This window comes from Sus scrofa, chromosome 7 (genome assembly GCF_000003025.6).
Source record: "Sus scrofa isolate TJ Tabasco breed Duroc chromosome 7, Sscrofa11.1, whole genome shotgun sequence".
NCBI classification, from domain to species: Eukaryota; Metazoa; Chordata; class Mammalia; order Artiodactyla; family Suidae; genus Sus; species Sus scrofa.
In genome coordinates this window covers 55,790,822-55,809,388 of record NC_010449.5, presented here as the reverse complement: position 1 = coordinate 55,809,388, position 18,567 = coordinate 55,790,822, and the positions used below count along the sequence as shown (strand labels likewise).

The following is an 18,567-nucleotide window of genomic DNA, read 5'->3' as shown; positions in this document are numbered from 1 at the left end:
TGACGCATCCCCATGGATACAAGCAGGGCTCTGAACCCCGTGAGCCACAACGGGAACTCCCAATGTTAAACTTTTTCTTAAGAGACAGTTGTGATGCATACTCTGCCTGATCTCAGTGAGATGTTAACATGGCAGTGACATGTGCACAGTCCCAGCTCAGCTTCTGATGTCTGAATTCGGTGCTACAGTCCTGACTCCATCACTTTTGAACTATCTGACCCTGGACAAGTTACTAAACCTGTCAGCCTCCATCTCTTCATCTACTAAATGCAGGTATTAAGAGGGTCTGCAGCTTTCAAGTTGTGAGGACACCTTGTTTTCACATGAAATGATGTATGTGAAGAACGCTCAGCTCAGCACTGGGGCTGGAGGAAAAGTCAGAGGTGGCTAGGTAGGCGGAAAGTGTGCTATAAACAGGGGGTAGGGGAGTTCCCATCGTGGCGTAGTGGAAATGAATCTTACTAGTATCCATGAGGATGCAGGTTCGATCCCTGGCCTCACTAAGTGGGTTAAGGATCTAGCATTGTTGTGAGCTGTGGTGTAGGTTGCAGGTGCGGCTTGGATCTGGCATTGCTGTGGCTGTGATGTAGGCTGGCAGCTACAGCGCTGATTCAGCTCTGAGCATGGGAACTTCCATATGCTGCAGGTGCAGCCCTAAAAAGACAAAAAAAAAAAAAAGGCATGTGGATGGAGGGGAAAAATACAGGGCAGGATGCAGGAATAAAACTTAGTGGTGGGCAAAAGAACAAGCTGAGAGGCAAGAACAGAGGAAATGATACACTATCCCTTTGCTAAGGCTTGATGGGAAAGGCAGAGAAAAGTCAGCATCTACAAAGTCAGGAGTAGGTCCAACTCTTGCATACACTCCCTTCTTAACAAGAGGTTCAATACCCCTGGGGTCTGGCTAAGAATAAAGGTGAAGAGAGAAGATACAACCACAAGGGCTCTTTCATTTCATTTATTCCAAGGTTCCTCCTCTTTTTTTTTTTTTTTTTTTTTTTTGGTGGTCTTTTTGCCATTTCTTGGGCCGCTCCCGTGGCATATGGAGGTTCCTGGGCTAGGGGTCGAATCAGAGCTGCAGCCGCCGGCCTATGCCAGAGCCGTGGCAACACGGGATCCGAGCCGCGTCTGTGACCTACACCACAGCTCACGGCAACGCTGGATCCTTAACCCACTGAGCAAGGCCAGGGATTGAACTGCAACCTCATGGTTCCTGGTAGGATTCATTAACCACTGCACCACCACGGGAACTCTCAATGTTCCTCCTCTTTAAAGAGACCACTTCCCAGTTCTTTATCCTTCCCCTTCGACCAAGACAGGTGAGAAGGCATTAGTACAAGTGCCCACATGATCATGATGGACAGCTCTCCGGAAAAAGGCTTAGATCAGTAACAAAATAAATACTTCTGGGGAGTTCCCCGATGGCTCAGTGGGTTAGGGATCTGGTTTGTCACTGCTGTGGCTTGGGTCACTGTGATGCAGGTTCTATACCTAGCCCAGGTACTTCCATATGTTGGGGGCACTGCCAAGCCAACAAAAACAATTAACAAAAAGGACACTCCCCTCCCAAAGAACCAAAATAAATACTTCTGCAAGGATTATGGCTCCTCCTGGGCTGTCAAGGCCACCAGTGCTGCCTGCACCTCTTCTGCCTGAGCTGGGGGCAGCAGACAGTCTTGGATGATGGCCAGAGCCGCTGCCTCTGTCAGGCTGCTGAAGTCCTGGGATGTTTTGACAGGGAGGTGCCCCGCCAGCTCACAGAGGGCAACGTTGAATGCCTCACCGTCCTTTATCCCAAAGCTGGACTTCCGGGCCCACAGAATTACTCGGACCCCTGTGAGGGTTGAGGAAGATGATGTCTTTCCAGGGGGGCTCCCCCGCGTCACAAACAAGTTATGGGCAATGTCATGGTCAGTCAGGTAGTCAGTGGCCCGACATACCCGGCTTATCAAGGCTTCCAAGCTGGGCCCTGGCCCACTTGTGTAAAAGAGGAAGCCAGGAGCTGGGGGCGCCTGGAGCAGATGTAGTCGGCCCTTGGGGTCCAGGGGTTCGCTTGGGGCCCCCTCTACGGGCAGTCTGTGGGCCAGGTAATAGCCATGCAGGTGGAGGTGGTTCACTGAGGCCAAGCCACCCAGGCTGTTGAAGCCGACACGGAAGCCCGGGTGTGAGCTCAGCAACACAGCCTCCACCCCGGCCCGCAGAGCCCCTGGCAGCAGGCGCTGGGGGAGTCCTCGCGCCGGCTCAGGCACCAGCAGCACGTGGCCCCACTCCAGGGGGCTGACGTTGATCACCACGAGGATATCCTCTTGCTGGAGGGCACCGGGGATCGGGGCTGGGTGCAAGCGGAAGAGGACTTCTCCTGGCCGGATCTGGTTGAAGTTAAACTGCTCCGGGTCAAACGCTTGCCTCACGCTCCTGATGTTTTGGGGGCGCCTTCTCTGCACACCTCGCTCCACATTCAGCTGAGCAACGAACCCCACAGCACCAGGGAGGGTTTGGGTCTGCAGCTCCCCAAGGTGGTAACGGAACAGGCCCAGCTCCATCCGCTGCCTCCAGGCCGAGCAGAGCGCAGAGTCGAAGCGAGACAGTGGCAGTGTGTCCAGGAGGCTGGGTGCATTCTTTGGCCACTGAATCCCTTCTGGTACAAGTTCCTTCTGCCTGTAGACAAAATCGGGAATGCCATGCCCTTCCCAGTCCTTGCTGTCTGGAGGTAGCAAATAGGAAGTCTCATTTGAATCACGTGTACCAGCCATGGGGCTGACCTGAAACGATCATGAGGGGTGAAAAATACATGATGCTATCCCATTTCCAGACACTTTATTTTTATTTTCAAATAAACTTTACTCTTCGGTCTGATTATAACAGTAATGTATGCCTTTGGTAAAATATTTTGAAACCACGGAAAACGCTCATAAGTTTATCATCTGCAGATTCACATACCTTTTTGCTGAATTAAAAATAAAAATTGGGAAGTTCCTGTCACGGTGCAGCGGAAACGAATCTGACTAGGAACCATGAGGTTGTGGGTTGGATCCCTGGCCTTGCTCAGCAGGTTAAGGATCCAGCGTTGCCGTGAGCTGTGGTGTAGGTTGCAGACACGGCTTGGATCTGGTGTTGCTGTGGCTCTGGCCTAGGCTGGCACTTGCAGCTCTGATTCGACTCCTGGCCTGGGAACCTCCATATACCGAAGTGTGGCCCTAAAAGGACAAAAAAAGGTGGGGGGGAGTTCCTTGGTGGCTCATTGGGTTAAGGATCTAGCACTGTTACTGCTGTGGCACAGTTTCGATCCCTGGCCCAGAAACTTTTGCATGCCCTGGGCATAGCAAAAGAAAAAAAAAATATGTGCGTGCGTGTGTGTGTATTTATGTATATGTATGTATATGTATATATATACACACACACACATATGGTTCCTGGACCAGGGATCAAACCATAGCAGTGACTGGCACCACAGTAGTGACAATGCTGGATCCTTAACCTGCTGGGCTACCATGGAACTCCTTAAATTATTCTATTAAACGTGAGTCTAGGCAAAACATTCTCTGACATCAACCGTACAAGTGTTTTCTTAGGTCAGTCTCCCAAAGCAATAGAAAGAAAAACAAAAATAAGCCAATGGGACCTAATCAAACTGACAAGCTCTTGCAGAGCAAAGGAAACCATAAAGAAAAAAAACGAAAAGACAACCTACAGAATAGGAGAAAATAGCTGCAAACAATGCAAGTCACAAGGGCTTCATCTCCAAAACATACAAACAACTCACACAACTCAACAACCAAAAAACTCAACAACCAAAAAACTCAACAACCAAAACACAAACAACCCAAATGAAACATGGGAAGACCTAAATAGACATTTCTCCAAAGAAGCTATACGGATGGCCAGTAGGCACATGAAGAAATGCTCACCACCACTAAATACTAGACAAATGCAAATCAAAACTCCAGTGAGGTACCACCTCATACTGGTCAGAATGGCCATCATTAATAAGGCTACAAATAACAAATGCTGGAGAGCGTGTGGATAAAAGGGAACCCTCGTACTCTGTTGGTGGGAATGTAAACTGACACAACCACTATGGAAAATAGTATAGAGGTTCCTCAGAAAACTAAATAGAAAACTACCATATGATTCAACAATCCCACTTCTAGGCATATATCTGGACAAAACTATTAATTCAAAAAGATATGTGCGCCCTTATGTTCACTGTAGCACTATTCACAAGAGCCAAGACATGGAATCAACCTCAAAGTCCATCAACAGATGAATGGATTAAGATGTGGTACAGGAATTCTGGTTGTGGCTCAGCAGTTAACAAACCTGACTAGTATCCATGAGGACGCAGGTTCGATCCCTGGCTTCACTCAGCGGGTTAAGGATCCCGCGTTGTCTGAGCTGTGGTGTAGGTCGCAGACATAGCTTGGATCTGAAATTGCTATGGCTCTGGCGTAGGCTGGCAGCTATAGCTCCCATTCAACCCCTAGCCTGGGAACCTCCATATGCCATGGATGAGGCCCTAAAAAGACAAAAGAAAAAAGAATTTGTCGAGCTAAGCTGAAGACAGTATTCATTTACTCTCATGCAAGCATGCATTCATTCATTCAGGGTCAAAGCCCACCTAATCCCCACTGTTGACAACCTGGGGTACCTCTTCTGTGTACCCTGCTCTGTGTTCAGCCGAGTCACAAAACCCAAGCATTTATGAAGTAACTGCTGGGTATGAGGACAGTGTAGCAAATAAGGAGAACAAAGTCCTTATCCTTATGGAACTTAACATCCTGGGGTGGAGTCAGATGATAAGCAAAAGGAAAATGTTAACTACCCGAGGTGATAGCCTTTTGTGGGAAATGGGAAATAAACAAGTGATACAACAGAGAGTGACTAAGGGGCAGGATGACAGCATTCTACCTCTTTTTTTTTGTTTTTGTCTTTTTTAGGGCCACACCTGAGGTCCCAGGCTAGGGGCTGAATTGGAGCTGTAGTTGCCAGCCTACACCACAGCCACAGCCACACCAAATCTGAGCTGCATTGCAACCTATACCACAGCTCACAACAATACTGGATCCTAACTCACTAAGCAAGGCCAGGGATAGAACCCTCGTCCTCATGGATGCTAGTTGGGTTCACTGAGCCACAATAGGAACTCCCCCCCTTTTTTTTTTTTTGCATTCTACTTCTATAAGAGGGTGGGGCTGAGATGACAGCTGAGCTAAGACAGGAAGGATGAGAATAGGCCTCCAGTGAATAGCTGAGTAAAGCATGTTCTAGGCAAAGGAAATTCTAGGTGCAAGGCCATTAGTCCTGCAGGGCAGGTCTGTTTAAGGGATAGAAAGTGTGACCAGAAGTTTTCTTGTGGTACAGCAGGTTAAGGACCTGGCATTGTCACTGCAGGCCAAGAATCAAACCTGTACCACAGTGGTGACCCTAGCCACAGCAGTAACAACACCTGATCCTTAACCACCAGGGAACTCCAAGAGTACAATTTTGATTACTGAGTTTGAGATGCAGCCTGGGCATTCAAGAGAAGTGGTGTAGACAGATGGATAGTCAAACCTGGATATCAAGGCTAAGAATCTGGTTCAGATACAAATTTGGAATTACAGGAGTTCCCGTTGTGGCTCTGCAGAAACAAATCTGACTAGCATCCATAAGGATGCAGGTTCAATCCCTGGCCTCGCTCACTGGGTTAAGGATCCGGCGTTACCGTGAGCTGTGGTGTAGGTCGCAGACGCAACTCAGATCTGGCGTGGCTGTGGCTGTGGTGTAGGCCGGCAGCTACAGCTCTGATTTGACCCCTAGCTTGGGAACCTCCATATGCCATGGATGTGGCCCTAAAAAGCAAAAAAAAAAAAAAAAAAAAAAAAAAAAAATTGGAATTACATTAAAAGCCAGCGGCTAGGACCAAGATGATATCAAAAGGCTAAAAATATCAGAAAAGACAAATAGAGTCACTAGAAAGTGGGTATGGTTGTACTCAAAGTGAACTAGAAGCAAAAGCATGACCTAGGAATAAAGAGAAATACTTTAGAGTGACAAACCATACGACCATGTGACTGGACGGAACCTGTATAGGAAAACCAGGAGAAAGGAACACTAGTTGCATGTCTACGTTGTGCCCGGCATGGCCTGGGGGCTTCCCAGGTCCACCCAGGTGACCTTCACAACAAGCCTGTGCGGTGGGAAGCATCTTGGGAGAAAGGTGACAGCTTCGATTTTAGAGGCTGACAAGGTGTTTGAATTCTGGCTCTTCCATTCACTAGGGATCTGACCCTAAGCCCCTAGAACAAAGTTCATTTCCTCACCACAGCCTCTGGCCTCTGGCTTAGCTATGCCTCCCTCTCTCCTCCCCTCCTACCACTCTTCTCCTATCTACCCTGCTCCCCACTCCTCCTAAGTGTGTTCCTGTTCAGGGCCTTGGCACTTTCTGTTCCTTCAGCCTACAATACCCTTCTTCTGAGTTTTCTTCAAATGCCTGGCTCCTTCACGTCTCAGATAAAAGGTCACCACCTCAGACAAACCTGTGTGGCCATTCTAGCTCATGTCTCAAAGAAAACAAGAAGAGGGAAACTATACTGCAAGCCAGGAAAAAAATGTCTTGGGGGAAAAAAAAAGTTGGATTCACAAATCCAAGCATTGGTACTTGGACAAAAACATGATCAGTGAACAAATCTTTGAAAGACCCAGTCAAGAAACAAAATGATTTTTACAACAAATAGCTCTAGGAGCTACTTTTTTTCTTTTTAGGGCTGCACCTGTGGCATATGGAAGTTCCCGGGGGGTGGAGGTCGAATTAGAGATGCAGCTGCCAGCCTATGCCACAGCCACACCAGATCTGAGCCATGTCTGCAACCTACACCACAACTGGTGGCGATGGCAGATCTTTAATCCACTGAGCAAGGCCTCACGTATACCATCTGGGGTCTTAACCCAATGGCACCAAAACGAGAATTTTCACTAGGAGCTGTTTTTAAATCAGCCACTCAGTTTCCACTGTATCAAAGGTTAATTGGGCAGAGGAATAACAATTTCCTAACCACGCTCAGCAGGGACTGCTGGATGACTCAGAATGCATATATTTTTTTTCTTTGTTGGCTGCACCTGTGGCATGGGGAAGTTCCTGGGCCACAGCAGTGAGCCAAGCTGCTGCAGTGACAATGCCAAATCCTTAACCTGGTGAGCCACAGGAGAACTCCCCAGAGTGCCTATTTAATAATTTATAATGAGAAACACATCAAATAACACAAAAATGTTCTTAGTGGCTGGATGGTATAGTCCTTCCCCCATCACAAAAATCTACCAGGAAGCAAAACCATAATCTAAAGGTTACTCCATGAAGCAGGGTTCAGAGTCAAGTGAGAGGGCTGGGCAATCTAATTTTTTTTTTTTTTCTTTTTAGGGCCACACCCTCAGCATATGGAAGTTCCCAGTCTAAGGGTCGAATCAGAGCTACAGCTGCCGGCCGAAACCACAGCCACAGCAATGCCCGATCCGAGCCACGTTTGTGACCTACACCACCGCTCACAGCAACACCAGATCCCCAACCCACTGAGAGAGGGCAGGAATCGAACCTGCATCCTCAGGGATACTAGCCAGATTCATTCCTGCTGAGACACAACAGGAACTCCCTGGCTGGGCAATCTAGACCACAGCTGGTCACCATGGCCCAGAGCCAATTCCCAGATCTTCACCATGAAGAGATACAGTCTCACCATGAAGCAGGGATTTTCCTTTACTGTCTGGCACTCCCTCCCTCTCCTCAGTCTAGCACAGAAGATACTGTGACAGCCTCTTGCTCTTTGTCTTTTATCTTATTTATTTATTTATTTATTTATTTATTTTAAAGGCAGCATCTTGGGCATATGGAAGGTCCCTGGCTAGGGCTTGAACTGGACCTGTAGCTGCCGGCCTATGCCACAGCCACAGCAATGATGGCTCTGAGCCACATGCTGTGGCGCTCGGCTGCGACAGCAATGCTGGATCCCTAACCCACCGAGAGAGGCCAGGAATTGAACCTGAATCCTCATGGACGTAGGGTTCTTAACCCGCTGAGTCACAACAGGAACCCTGCTCTTTGCCTTTTACTGTCTGAAGACCAAGCCCTCTTGACAGAAGGAGCCTACTGTCAAGAGACTACATGCCAGTCCTTTTGACTGGTTTTGGTGTTCCCAGTGCTCTGCAGCCTCCACGTTCTGGAATGGAATATTCCCACAGTGCTGGGACTCACAGGTAGACATAGTGAGTCTTTTACTAAGTCACTCTTTGATGATCACCTAATTTTTGAGGGCCGGGAAAATTTCAGCCACCCAGCCAGCATTTACTTTACAACTGCCACTTATCAGGTCCTAGAGAGAATGATTCCCATCAATCATCATGGGGCTTACAGTTTAGCAGGGGAAACAGACATTAACCCAAGCATCACCCAAGTAAATAGAGACTGCAAACATGATACATGCTGTCAAGGAGGCGCACTGGGTCCTCTGAGAGTGTAAGACGGATTCTTAATCTAGTCTAGGGAATCAGGAGAGAATTCCCTGAGGATAGGATGGAAGAGGAACTGAGAGCCCATAATGTGGAAACCCAGAAAGCTTGAGGAGATGGCAGAGAGAGAGAATGGCTGAAGTCAGATTACAGAGGAGCTAGGATTTGGGTATTTAACCTCTTAATGGTTTTGAACTGAGACTGACATGCTCACATTTCGACTTTACAAAGATGAGCAACTGGAATGAACTCAAAGAATCAAGAATGTTATTTGTCAATGATACCTTATTAGAGCTGAAAACAACATTTAAAAAGAATCAATCTCGGGAGTTGCCGGTGTGGCTCAGTGGGTTTAAGAACCTGACATAAGTGTCCATAAGGATGCAGGTTGATCCCTGGCCTTGCTCAGTGGGTTAAGGATCCAGCACTGCTGTGAGATATGGTGTAGGTCGCAGGTACAGCTCAGATCCAGTATTGCTATGGCTGTGGTGTAGGCAGGCAGCTGCAGCTCCGATTCAACCTCTAGCCTGGGAACTTCCATATTCCACAGGTGTGGCCCTAAAAAAGAAAAAAGAATTAACTTCACCTCCATCTCCTCCACTCCGTAGTTTGTCATTCCTCACCTTTTGGAACAGTATAGGTTCATTTATTCATGCATATATTCAATAAATACTGAGCACCTATTAACTGTCAAGTACTGTCCTGGGGATTGAGAGGGGACAAGAGCAACAAATCAGCTTCAGTCCATACCTCCTCTGAGCACGCAGTTTTGAATGCAGGGTGGGGTCAGAGGACGGCATGTAGGCTGGAGTGAGGAACACATCAGTGGGGAGGCTTGAAAAGAGCCTCGGACTGAAGCAACCACTTTCTAAAGGCCCGAGTCTAGACAAGTCACCGAACCCCTCTGGGCCTCAGGATTTCCACACCTGTAAAATGGGAACTTACCTTGAAGAACTGTTTTAAGAATCGAAGCTAACTATACACGGTACTCGGCATTCACTGGGCCCTCAGTAAACAGCCTCAGTAGACAGCAAGATTATGGCTATTTCTGGAGAGATGGCACGAGACTGCAACACGTACAGCAGGTGCTCAGTGATAACATCTGAGTGCAAAAGCCCTCCCTGGCACCTTCTGCAGCTCTATACCAAAAAAAACAAACAACCCCATCCAAAAATGGGCAGAAGAAGATCTAAACAGACAGTTCTCCAAAGACATACAGATGGCTGAGAAACACACCGAAAAGATATTCAACATCACTCATTATTAGAGAAATGCAAATCAAAACCACGATGAGGTACCACCTTACACCAGTCAGAAGGGCCATCATCAAAAAGTCTACAAACAATAAGTGCTGGAGAGGGTGTGGAGAAAAAGAAACCTATTACACTGTTGGTGGGAATGTAAATTGGTACAGCCACTGTGAAAAACAGTATGGAGATGCCTCAGAAAACTAAACATAGAACTACCATTTGATCCAGCAATCCCACTCCTGGGCATCTATCCAGAGAAAACCACGACTCGAAAAGACACATGTACTCCGATGCTCACCTTCACTGCAGCACTATTTGCAATAGCCAAGACATGGAAACAACCTAAATGTCCATTGACAGAGGAGTGGATCAAGAAAAGGTGGTACATATACACAATGGAATATTACTCAGCCATTAAAAGGAACGAAATACCGGCATTTTTAGCAACATGGATGGACCTAGAAATTATCAGGCTAAGTGAAGTCAGCCATACAATGAGACACCAACATCAAATGCTTTCACTGACATGTGGAATCTGCAAAAAGAACAGACTGAACTTCTTTGCAGAACAGATGCTGACTCACAGACACAGAAAAACTTATGGTCTCCGGAGGAGACAGTTTGGGGGGTGGGGGGATGTGCTTGGGTTATGGGATGAAAATCCTGTGAAACTGGATTGTTATGATTATTATACAACTACAGATGTGATAAATTCATTTGAGAAATTAAAAAAAAAAAAGCCCTCGCTGGGAAAAGGGGCTGCCGAACGCCTCGGACCACTCAGCGAGTCACGACGTTTCTCGGTCACCCTGGTTCTAGACACATGCCTGATGCCCCTTACCTGACTCCGTCCAAGGCCGCCACCGCTGCCACCCGCTGCAGGTGAGGTGGTTGCACCACGCGACTTCCGCCAAAAGCATAGCGAGGGCGTGGCGTCCTTAACGCATGCGCATCCGGCACGCAGGCGCGCGGCGCGGCGCGGCCCGGCCCGCCCCGCCCATCCCGCCGGCGGGGCCGTGCGGCCTGGGCTCCGCCCCGGAGCGTCCGGCCCCGCCCCGGGCCCCGCCTCCAGCTCGCCAGGAACCGCCTGGAGCCGGGAGCCAGTAGGCTGAACGCGGCTGGGAGCGCCTGGGAGCTTCGAGGTGGGGGCGGGCCCGGGGGCGGAGGCCCCTGGAGCGGTTGCCGCGGGGACCGGACGGTGACGCTGCGGGAGGGCGGAAGTGAGAAAGTTGCCGGGGTCCGGAGAAGAGTTCGCGGAGGTCTGCGCGCAGCGCGGCGATGGGGGGCTCGGGCAGTCGCCTGTCCAAGGAGCTGCTGGCTGAGTACCAGGTGCGCAAGACGCGGGTCCCCAGGAAGTTTGCGCGAGGCTCGGTGTTCGAGAGGCGGGTCCTCGAGCGGCGGCAGATCGGACGCGGCCTCTGGCCTCTAGGCGGCCCGCTGACCCCGTTTCTTGTTTCGCCTTTCAGGACTTGACGTTCCTGACCAAGCAGGAGATTCTCCTGTAAGTGCTGTCTCGAAACTCACTTCTGCGATCCTCTAGAGGCGGCTTCGGGGGCTCGGGTGGGCGTGGGGCTTCTGTTTTAGAGATGCGCAAACTAAGGCCCCGCCATAGGGGATAGGGGGACTGGGGCCTGCCTGAGGTCAACATCTGAGCCGGAACTGGAAACTCGGCCCTGGGCCCTAGTCTGTGCCCTCTTCCTGGCACGCCCTCCCTGCCTGCCCCGGCTGACCCAGCGGTGCACCGCGGAACCACCTCGCAGCCTCCAGCCAAAGTTGGGCGCTCTTTGACCCCGCGCTCCACGGGCTTCTGCATAAGCGCATTTCCTGCCACAGTTCGGCAGGGGCTGTAGTTCAGGGTTGCTTTGCCTACTGACAAAGCCAGGGAGGCTTTGGGGAGCCTGGCTCCTTTACCTCAATAATACAGTAACCGTTAACGCACTTACCATGCACCAGCCTGTGTTAACAGGGTGCCTACGTTACCTAATGTAACCCTCACGAGGGAGGTATGGGGATAGTGAAACAGGTTCAGAGAATTTGGGGAACTCACCTAAGGCTACACTTAGTAAGAGGGTTTGACCTGGGGCTAGACGCCCCCTACCAAGCGGGGGGTGGGGGGAGCACCGTTATGTGACCTGGGCACTTGAGTGAGGAGCTTCCTGGTTTTTCTCCGCAAAAATAATCCCAGTGGGAATGAGGTGGGGCCTAAGGAGGCGATAGCTCAGGATAGCTGCTTTGAGGAGCTGCAGGAGATTCCTGAAATGAGATGAGCATGGGATTTCACTTTAGCTTTTTTCCCTTGTTCTTCAGGGCCAACTTCTAGCTCCTTCCCTGACCTCTCCATCCCTCAGGAAGCCTAGAAACAGGGCCCAGCACAGTGCCTGGGAGACAGCAGGCCCTCAGTTAAAAACCCACTGCAAGAATGGACTCCCAGCCTTTGCTGTCTTGTGATGTATCTCCTTTAGGCTTATCATGCCTGAGACTCAGAGGTTATATGTATGGGGCTCAGCTCCTCACCTGGTTGATAATGGGCAGCAAAGCAAGGAGTGGGGATATAACACAAACAGGAAGACACCCCAACGGCTTCCCCTCCTGCCAGAGCCCACAGGAGGTTTTGTGAGCTGCTTCCCCAGGAGCACCGAGGTGTGGAGGAGTCCCTGCAGGTGCGAGTGTCCTTGGAGCAGATCCTCAGCCTTCCAGAGCTCAAGGTGCCAGCCCCTCAGCCTCCCTCTGCTATTCCTTTTGAGATTGTGCAGCCATTCTAGTCTTTGCTCTGTTCTGGGGGCTAGGGCTCTACCATAATCCTCCAGAGGGATTATCTAGAAGGGTGTTTTGTCAACTGGGGTTCTCAGACCTACTCTTGGAGATTCAGAGTTTCATCCTTTAGGAGGAGATGAATTACCTAATCAAAGCTTGAGAAATTCTAGTCTAGAGGCTGATTGCCTCTCCATAGGGCTGCTCTGAAAATTTCCATGCAAAGGGCCTGGCCTGGTGCCATAACACAGTAAGTGCTCAGTTAAACGATTGTGTTTTACAATAACCAGCCCATCTTGTTCCCTTTGCTTAGGACGATGTCCTCTTCCTTCTCTGCTCCCAGGCCTTCCTTTGGGTTAAGCTCTGACTCCCAAGAAGCTGTCCCTGTCCCTTCCCCAGCTGAGCCATTGGTCCTCCTGGCCTCTGTGCAGCCCCAAAGCGCTGATCGTTCTCCTCCATGAACCTGAAACTGCTCCCCCCAGTTTCCTGATGGGGTTTGAGTGTGACTTGGGCTGCATCCCGCCTGCGGTGTTCATAAGCGGCTTTCTTGCCTAGGCCAACCCCTTTAAGGAACGAATCTGCAAGGTCTTCTCCACATCACCAACCAGAGACAGCCTGAGCTTTGAGGACTTCTTAGACCTCCTCAGTGTGTTCAGTGACACAGCAACCCCAGACATCAAGTCCCACTATGCCTTCCGCATCTTCGGTAAGGACCAGGAGCCAGGCAGGATACCAGTGCTTCCGACGTGCACTCAGTGGGGGGGCACTGCTTGGGAGCCGGGGGGCATTCATGGAGCCTTAGAGGTCATCCTGACCACATCCTTTCTGCCTTCCTGTTTCTGGTCCCTAGACTTTGATGATGATGGAACCCTGAACAGAGAAGACTTGAGCCAGCTCGTGAACTGCCTCACAGGAGAGGGTGAGGATACCCGGCTCAGTGCTTCCGAGATGAAGCAGCTCATCGACAATGTGAGCATTGGGGCCGGCCTGGCTGGGGAGCAGGAGGGAAAGGTTGGGCTTCAGCCTGAAGCTGTCCCTTTCCCAGATCCTAGAAGAGTCTGACATCGATAGGGATGGGACCATCAATCTCTCTGAGTTCCAGCACGTCATCTCACGCTCACCAGACTTTGCCAGGTATGACCACAGTTCCCATCTACTGCACGGGGTCTCTCTCTTTTTCTTTTTTAGGGCCGCACCCACGGCATATGGAGGTTCCCAGGCTAGGGGTCGAATTGGAGCTGTAGCGGCTGGCCTATGCCACAGCCACAGCAACGTGGGATCCAACCCGAGACTTCGACCTACACCACAGCTCAGGGCAACACTGGATCCCTGACCCACTGAGGCCAGGGATTGAACCCACATCCTGATGGATACTAGTTGAGTTCATTACCACTGAGCCATAATGGGAACCCCCGGTCTCTTATTATGGGAGGTGGTAGCTGGGGTGAGAAAGCTGCCTGCCTCCTGTAATCGTCTTAGGGTGGCTCTTCTTTTTTGCTTTTAAGAGCTGCACCCATGGCATATGGAAGTTCCCAGGCTAGGGATCAAATCGGAGCTGTAGCTGCCAGCCTACACCACAGCCATAGCGATGTAGGATCCTTAACTCTCTGAGAGAGGCCAGGGATTGAACCCACATCCTCATGAATCCTAGTCAGGTTCATTACCGCTGAGCCACGACAGGAACTCCAGGGTAGCTCTTCTAAAGGAAACTCACGATGTGGGGCACAGCCCATTCCAAAGGGTCTCGTGGGAGAGGTGGTAAGTTGGGGGTTAGGCCCTACCCTCCTCTTGAAAACCCAATGCATCCTTCTCTTGTTTAGCTCCTTTAAAATCGTCCTGTGACAGGAGGCACAGCATGTCCCAGCATCCTGTCGAAGAACCTTCCCACTGCTGAGCTGTGGCCAGGGTTTCACCCGTGTTGCCAGGGCCGGCCAAGCTGGCCCAGCCTGGAGCTGGCACTGTGCAGTCTTGCCTGGGGCAGGGGAGGGCCTTCCACCTCAGGGCCTCTCCCCTCATTGCCATTGTCATCGCTCTGTGTTTCTACTAATCAATAATAAAATAAAAGATTCAAAAGTTTTTGAGCCTTCGTGTAATACTAGCAAAGCTGGTATGAAGAAGGAGTGGACCTCTAGGGGCCTTTGGTTACATCGGGAATAACTAGGATCTAAAGAAGGGGACAGCAGGATGTCAAACTGTCCCCTGCCCCCCCATCCCCTCTGGTGCGGGCGAGTATGAAGGGGCAGCAGGAAGGCTGTGGTGGTGGTTACATGAATTTCTTTTCTTTTTTTTTTTTTTTTTGGTCTTTTTAGGGCTGCACTCACAGCATATGGAAGTTCCCAGGCTAGGGGTCTAATTGGAGCTACAGCTGCCGGCCTACACCACAGCCACCGCAATGCCAGATCCGAGCTGCGACTTCAACGTACACCACAGCTCACGGCAACACCAGATCCTTAACCTACCGAGCGAGACCAGGGATTGAACCTGCGTCCTCCTGGATACTAGTCGGGTTCTAACCACTGAGCCATGACGGAAACTCCATGTGAATTTCTACATGTGTTAAAATTTATAGAACTGTGCAGTAAAAGAGAAAAGTCAGTTTTACTGTATGGTCATCTTAAAAACAAATTTTTTTTTTAAAGCTGAAAACTCCAAGTCCCTGTCCCGTGTCCCATCCTTGAACTGAACTGGGGATCTAGAGCAAAGGGACTGAGGTTAAGCGAACAAATCCCACGCCTCCCCTCCCTACCCTGCAACCCCATCAGAGCCTCTTCAACTCCCCACTTTGAGAACCTGGCTCCCCTGGGAGGTGTGGTAGGCCAGGCTGGGTTGGCTCTGGCACATTAGCACCTGAAAGAGGGGGCCTAGAACCTCCTAGCACTCAGAGAACTAGACCGACCTCAGAAGGCAACAGTCCTTAAAGGCCATAATTCAAATGAAATTCTTCAGATTTTATTAAAAAAAAAAAAAGTAAAGTGCATTTTATTTAAAAAAAATTATAAAACCCATACAAAGTCAGCACCCCAGTGCTGGGAGTATCAAAATCACCTAGAATGGAGGCTGGCAGGGTGTGGGGTGAACCAGAGGCTGGGTCTGCAGATGAGGCCGGGGAGGGGGCGGGGAGTGACACACAGGCTTGCAGGCTGGGATGGAGACAGGAAGTTGGCAGTCTCTCCTCCATTTCCGAGGGAAGGTGGTCACTGTCATACACTCTCTCCTGGGCCCACGCAGCCCTCCCTCGTGTGGCCACAGCCTGATACAGGCCGGAGGGGTCCAGGAGGTGAGTCCAAAGCCGGGGCCTTGTGAGGGCTGCAGTACCAGTGTGGCCCTCTGGTCCCTGAGGTGACAGGATGATGGCTGCCACAACACGGCCGGCTCTGCAGTGAGCCCCGTGGCAGCAGAGGGAGGCGGGAGGTGGAAGAGGCCAGTGGGGGAGGGATTTCTAACAGTCACCTTGGATGGTCCCAACAGCACAAGGCCGAGGAGCCATGACCGGGGCTGGCTCCATAAGTAGCCTTCTCTTCACATTTTCAAATTTTTAAACAAAAGGCTCAGTTTACATAAGGAGCACTGTTCCGCCCGCTGGGGCAGGCCCCCATCTCCAGCCAGGACCTGTGGGGCCATGGCCATCTGGGACCGTGGGGGCCTGGCCACTTGGCAGCAGGCTGGCTGGCTCCATGGTTCCCAGGGCTGGACACCACAGCTGTGTCCCACGAGGAGCAGAGGCCCAGCCGACCCCCTCTGAGCCCTCCTGGCCTCTGGAGGGAGGCCGCCTCTAGAAGTCTGTTGTCACACCACAGAGTCCCGGATCTCAGAACCCAGGCGGACCCGGGGCCGGGGACACACTGGGGACACCTCCACAAAGCTGTCCTGGATGCTGAGTGGCCTCTTCTCTGACTCCGTGAAGACCCGGGGTCCCGGGGAGCTGTCCGACAGGGCCTGGTAGCCTCGGTGGTCGAGTGGAGTGCTAGGAGGGCCCACGCCGTTGAGCGGCCGGGTCTCAGGTGGCAGCGCCACAGGACGGGCCTTGGGGTGCACGCTGGCACACTCGCCCTGCTTCAGGAAGACTTTCATCCCGCCCCGGTGCCGGTAGAGGAAGAATAAAATGAGGAATACCATGGCGAACACGAACAGTGCGCACATCACCAGGAACTCGGTCCAGTAGGTCTTGTCCACACCCCAGCTGGCCCTGCCCCCAGCCGGCGCGCTCACCCGCGACGTGTTGATGATGACAGGCACGCCGCTGCTCCGGTCTGCCTGGTCTGCCATCACGTCCTCCAGCACCTTCGGGCAGTAGCTGGCCTCCAGTTGCTGGAAGCCCTCCTCCAGCGACCAGCACTGGAACAAGCCCAGCTCTTGCTGGCTGCCCACCAGCAGCAGGTCCCCCGTGGACAGCACACGGCAGGAGGCCGAGGCATTGACGGGGGCCCCGTTGTGCAGCCAGAGCCGGGTTGCCAGGTTGGAGAGGAGAGGGCAGGCCAAGGTGTTCACTGTATTGGGCTTGAACTGGACCTGCTCACATGGCTTCTCGCCTGCCAGCGGAAGAGACACAGGGCCGGGTAGAGAGAGACTGGCGCCCATGGCAGCCCCAGGGTCACCCACTTCCCCTGTGACAGCAACTCTGGAGACTTCAGAGTCTGTCACCTGCCAGGGCCCTGCCTGCAAGGCTGGAGGGATGCAGAAGTGAGGAAAGACAAGTAAACCCATCAGAGCCTGCAGGAGCCTTCTAGGCAGACCTGGCCCCCATCTCTCCCCATCCTTTGACATGGCGCCTTACCTCTTGGTCCAGAAGACCGGCCTCTGACCAAGGAAGTGTTGCAGAGGTCCCTGGCATTGGACCCTTCAATGTCCTGGATCCAAGGCCTGAGGACGAAAGAATCCGGGATAAGCCAGGAACCCCCTGTGAGCCCACATCTCCCCACCCTCACTGCAGTGCAGGCCCTCACGTGGCCCTACAGACGCAGCCTGGGGCAAAGCTCACGGACCACCAGGCCCAAAGCAGGGGTGAAAGGCTGATGGCTTCCCTGGGAGGAGTCCCCACTCCACAGGGTGTGAGCCAGCATGTCCACTGTCTACACATCATTTAATTCAAATAAAAGTTACTGTAATACAGGGAAGTTCAGCTTCCCTGAATTATAAAAGCATTATGAGCCCTTAGAAAAGGTCTGGAGGGACGCCTGGCTCTGTAGGTACACACCTATCTCTCTTCTTTTTTTTTCTTTGGCTTTTTAGGGTCGTACCCACGGCATTTGGAAGTTCCCAGGCTAGGGGGCGAATCAGAGCTACAGCTGCCAGCCTACACCACAGGCACAGCAACGTGGGATCCGAGCTGCATCTGCGACCTACACCACGGCTCAAGGCAGCATCGTATCCTTAACCCACTGAGCAAGGCCAGGGATCAAACCCAAATCCTCATGGATACTAGTTGGATTTGTTTTTTTTTTTTTTGTCTTTTGTCTTTTTTGTTGTTGTTGCTATTTCTTGGGCCGCTCCCGCGGCATATGGAGGTTCCCAGGCTAGGGGTTGAATCGGAGCTGTAGCCACCGGCCTACACCAGAGCCACAGCAACTCGGGATCCGAGCCGCGTCTGCAACCTACACCACAGCTCACGGCAACGCCGGATCGTTAACCCACTGAGCAAGGGCAGGGACCGAACCCGCAACCTCATGGTTCCTAGTCGGATTCGTTAACCACTGCGCCATGACGGGAACTCCTACTGGTTGGATTTGTTTCCGCTGTGCCACAACGGGAACTCCGGACATACCCCATTTTTATTTGAAATGTACATATATTTTTATTTTACATCGTGGACAAATCTAGGAGGACAAATATCAAAATCTCACTGTAAGTCTGTCTAGGGGCAGGATTAGGGTAGTTTTCATTTTGCTTGCGCTTATGTCAATTTTCTAAAGTTTCTATATGAACGTTTTCAATCTAAAGATTTTGTTTTGGTGGGGGGGCTGTGCCCACAGCATGTGGAATTTTCTGGGCCAGGGATCGAATGTGCATCAAAGCAACAACCCAAGCCACAGCAGTAACAATGCGGGATCCTTAACCCACTGAGCCACGACTGGAACTCCCTAAAGGAATG

At 51.3% G+C, this 18,567-nt stretch overlaps 3 protein-coding genes across 4 annotated transcripts in view; 1 reads left to right on the top strand and 2 right to left on the bottom strand.

The window, feature by feature from the left end:
• Positions 944-10,697, bottom strand: GDPGP1 (GDP-D-glucose phosphorylase 1). The gene is made up of 2 exons (XM_003482236.4): positions 10,570-10,697; positions 944-2,762 (listed from the first exon to the last, which is right to left on the bottom strand). The coding sequence occupies exon 2, from the start codon at positions 2,751-2,753 to the stop codon at positions 1,599-1,601; it is 1,155 nt and encodes a 384-aa protein (XP_003482284.1). The 5' UTR covers positions 2,754-2,762; positions 10,570-10,697; the 3' UTR covers positions 944-1,598.
• On the top strand, positions 10,723-14,555 carry CIB1 (calcium and integrin binding 1). The gene is made up of 7 exons (XM_021098979.1): positions 10,723-11,057; positions 11,195-11,229; positions 12,325-12,433; positions 13,035-13,185; positions 13,330-13,448; positions 13,525-13,613; positions 14,300-14,555. Exons 1-7 carry the CDS (start codon positions 11,007-11,009, stop codon positions 14,319-14,321), a joined length of 576 nt encoding a protein of 191 aa, XP_020954638.1. The 5' UTR covers positions 10,723-11,006; the 3' UTR covers positions 14,322-14,555.
• SEMA4B (semaphorin 4B) overlaps positions 15,407-18,567 on the bottom strand; it is a 41,129-nt gene continuing 37,968 nt past the window's right edge. For both annotated transcript variants that reach the window (XM_021098977.1, XM_021098978.1), the window contains 2 exons: positions 17,254-17,339; positions 15,407-17,008 (listed from right to left, as the gene is read on the bottom strand). In XM_021098977.1, the coding sequence (XP_020954636.1) occupies positions 16,266-17,008; positions 17,254-17,339 (829 nt within the window). In that variant the 3' untranslated portion in view covers positions 15,407-16,265. The remainder of the gene's footprint in view (positions 17,009-17,253; positions 17,340-18,567) is intronic.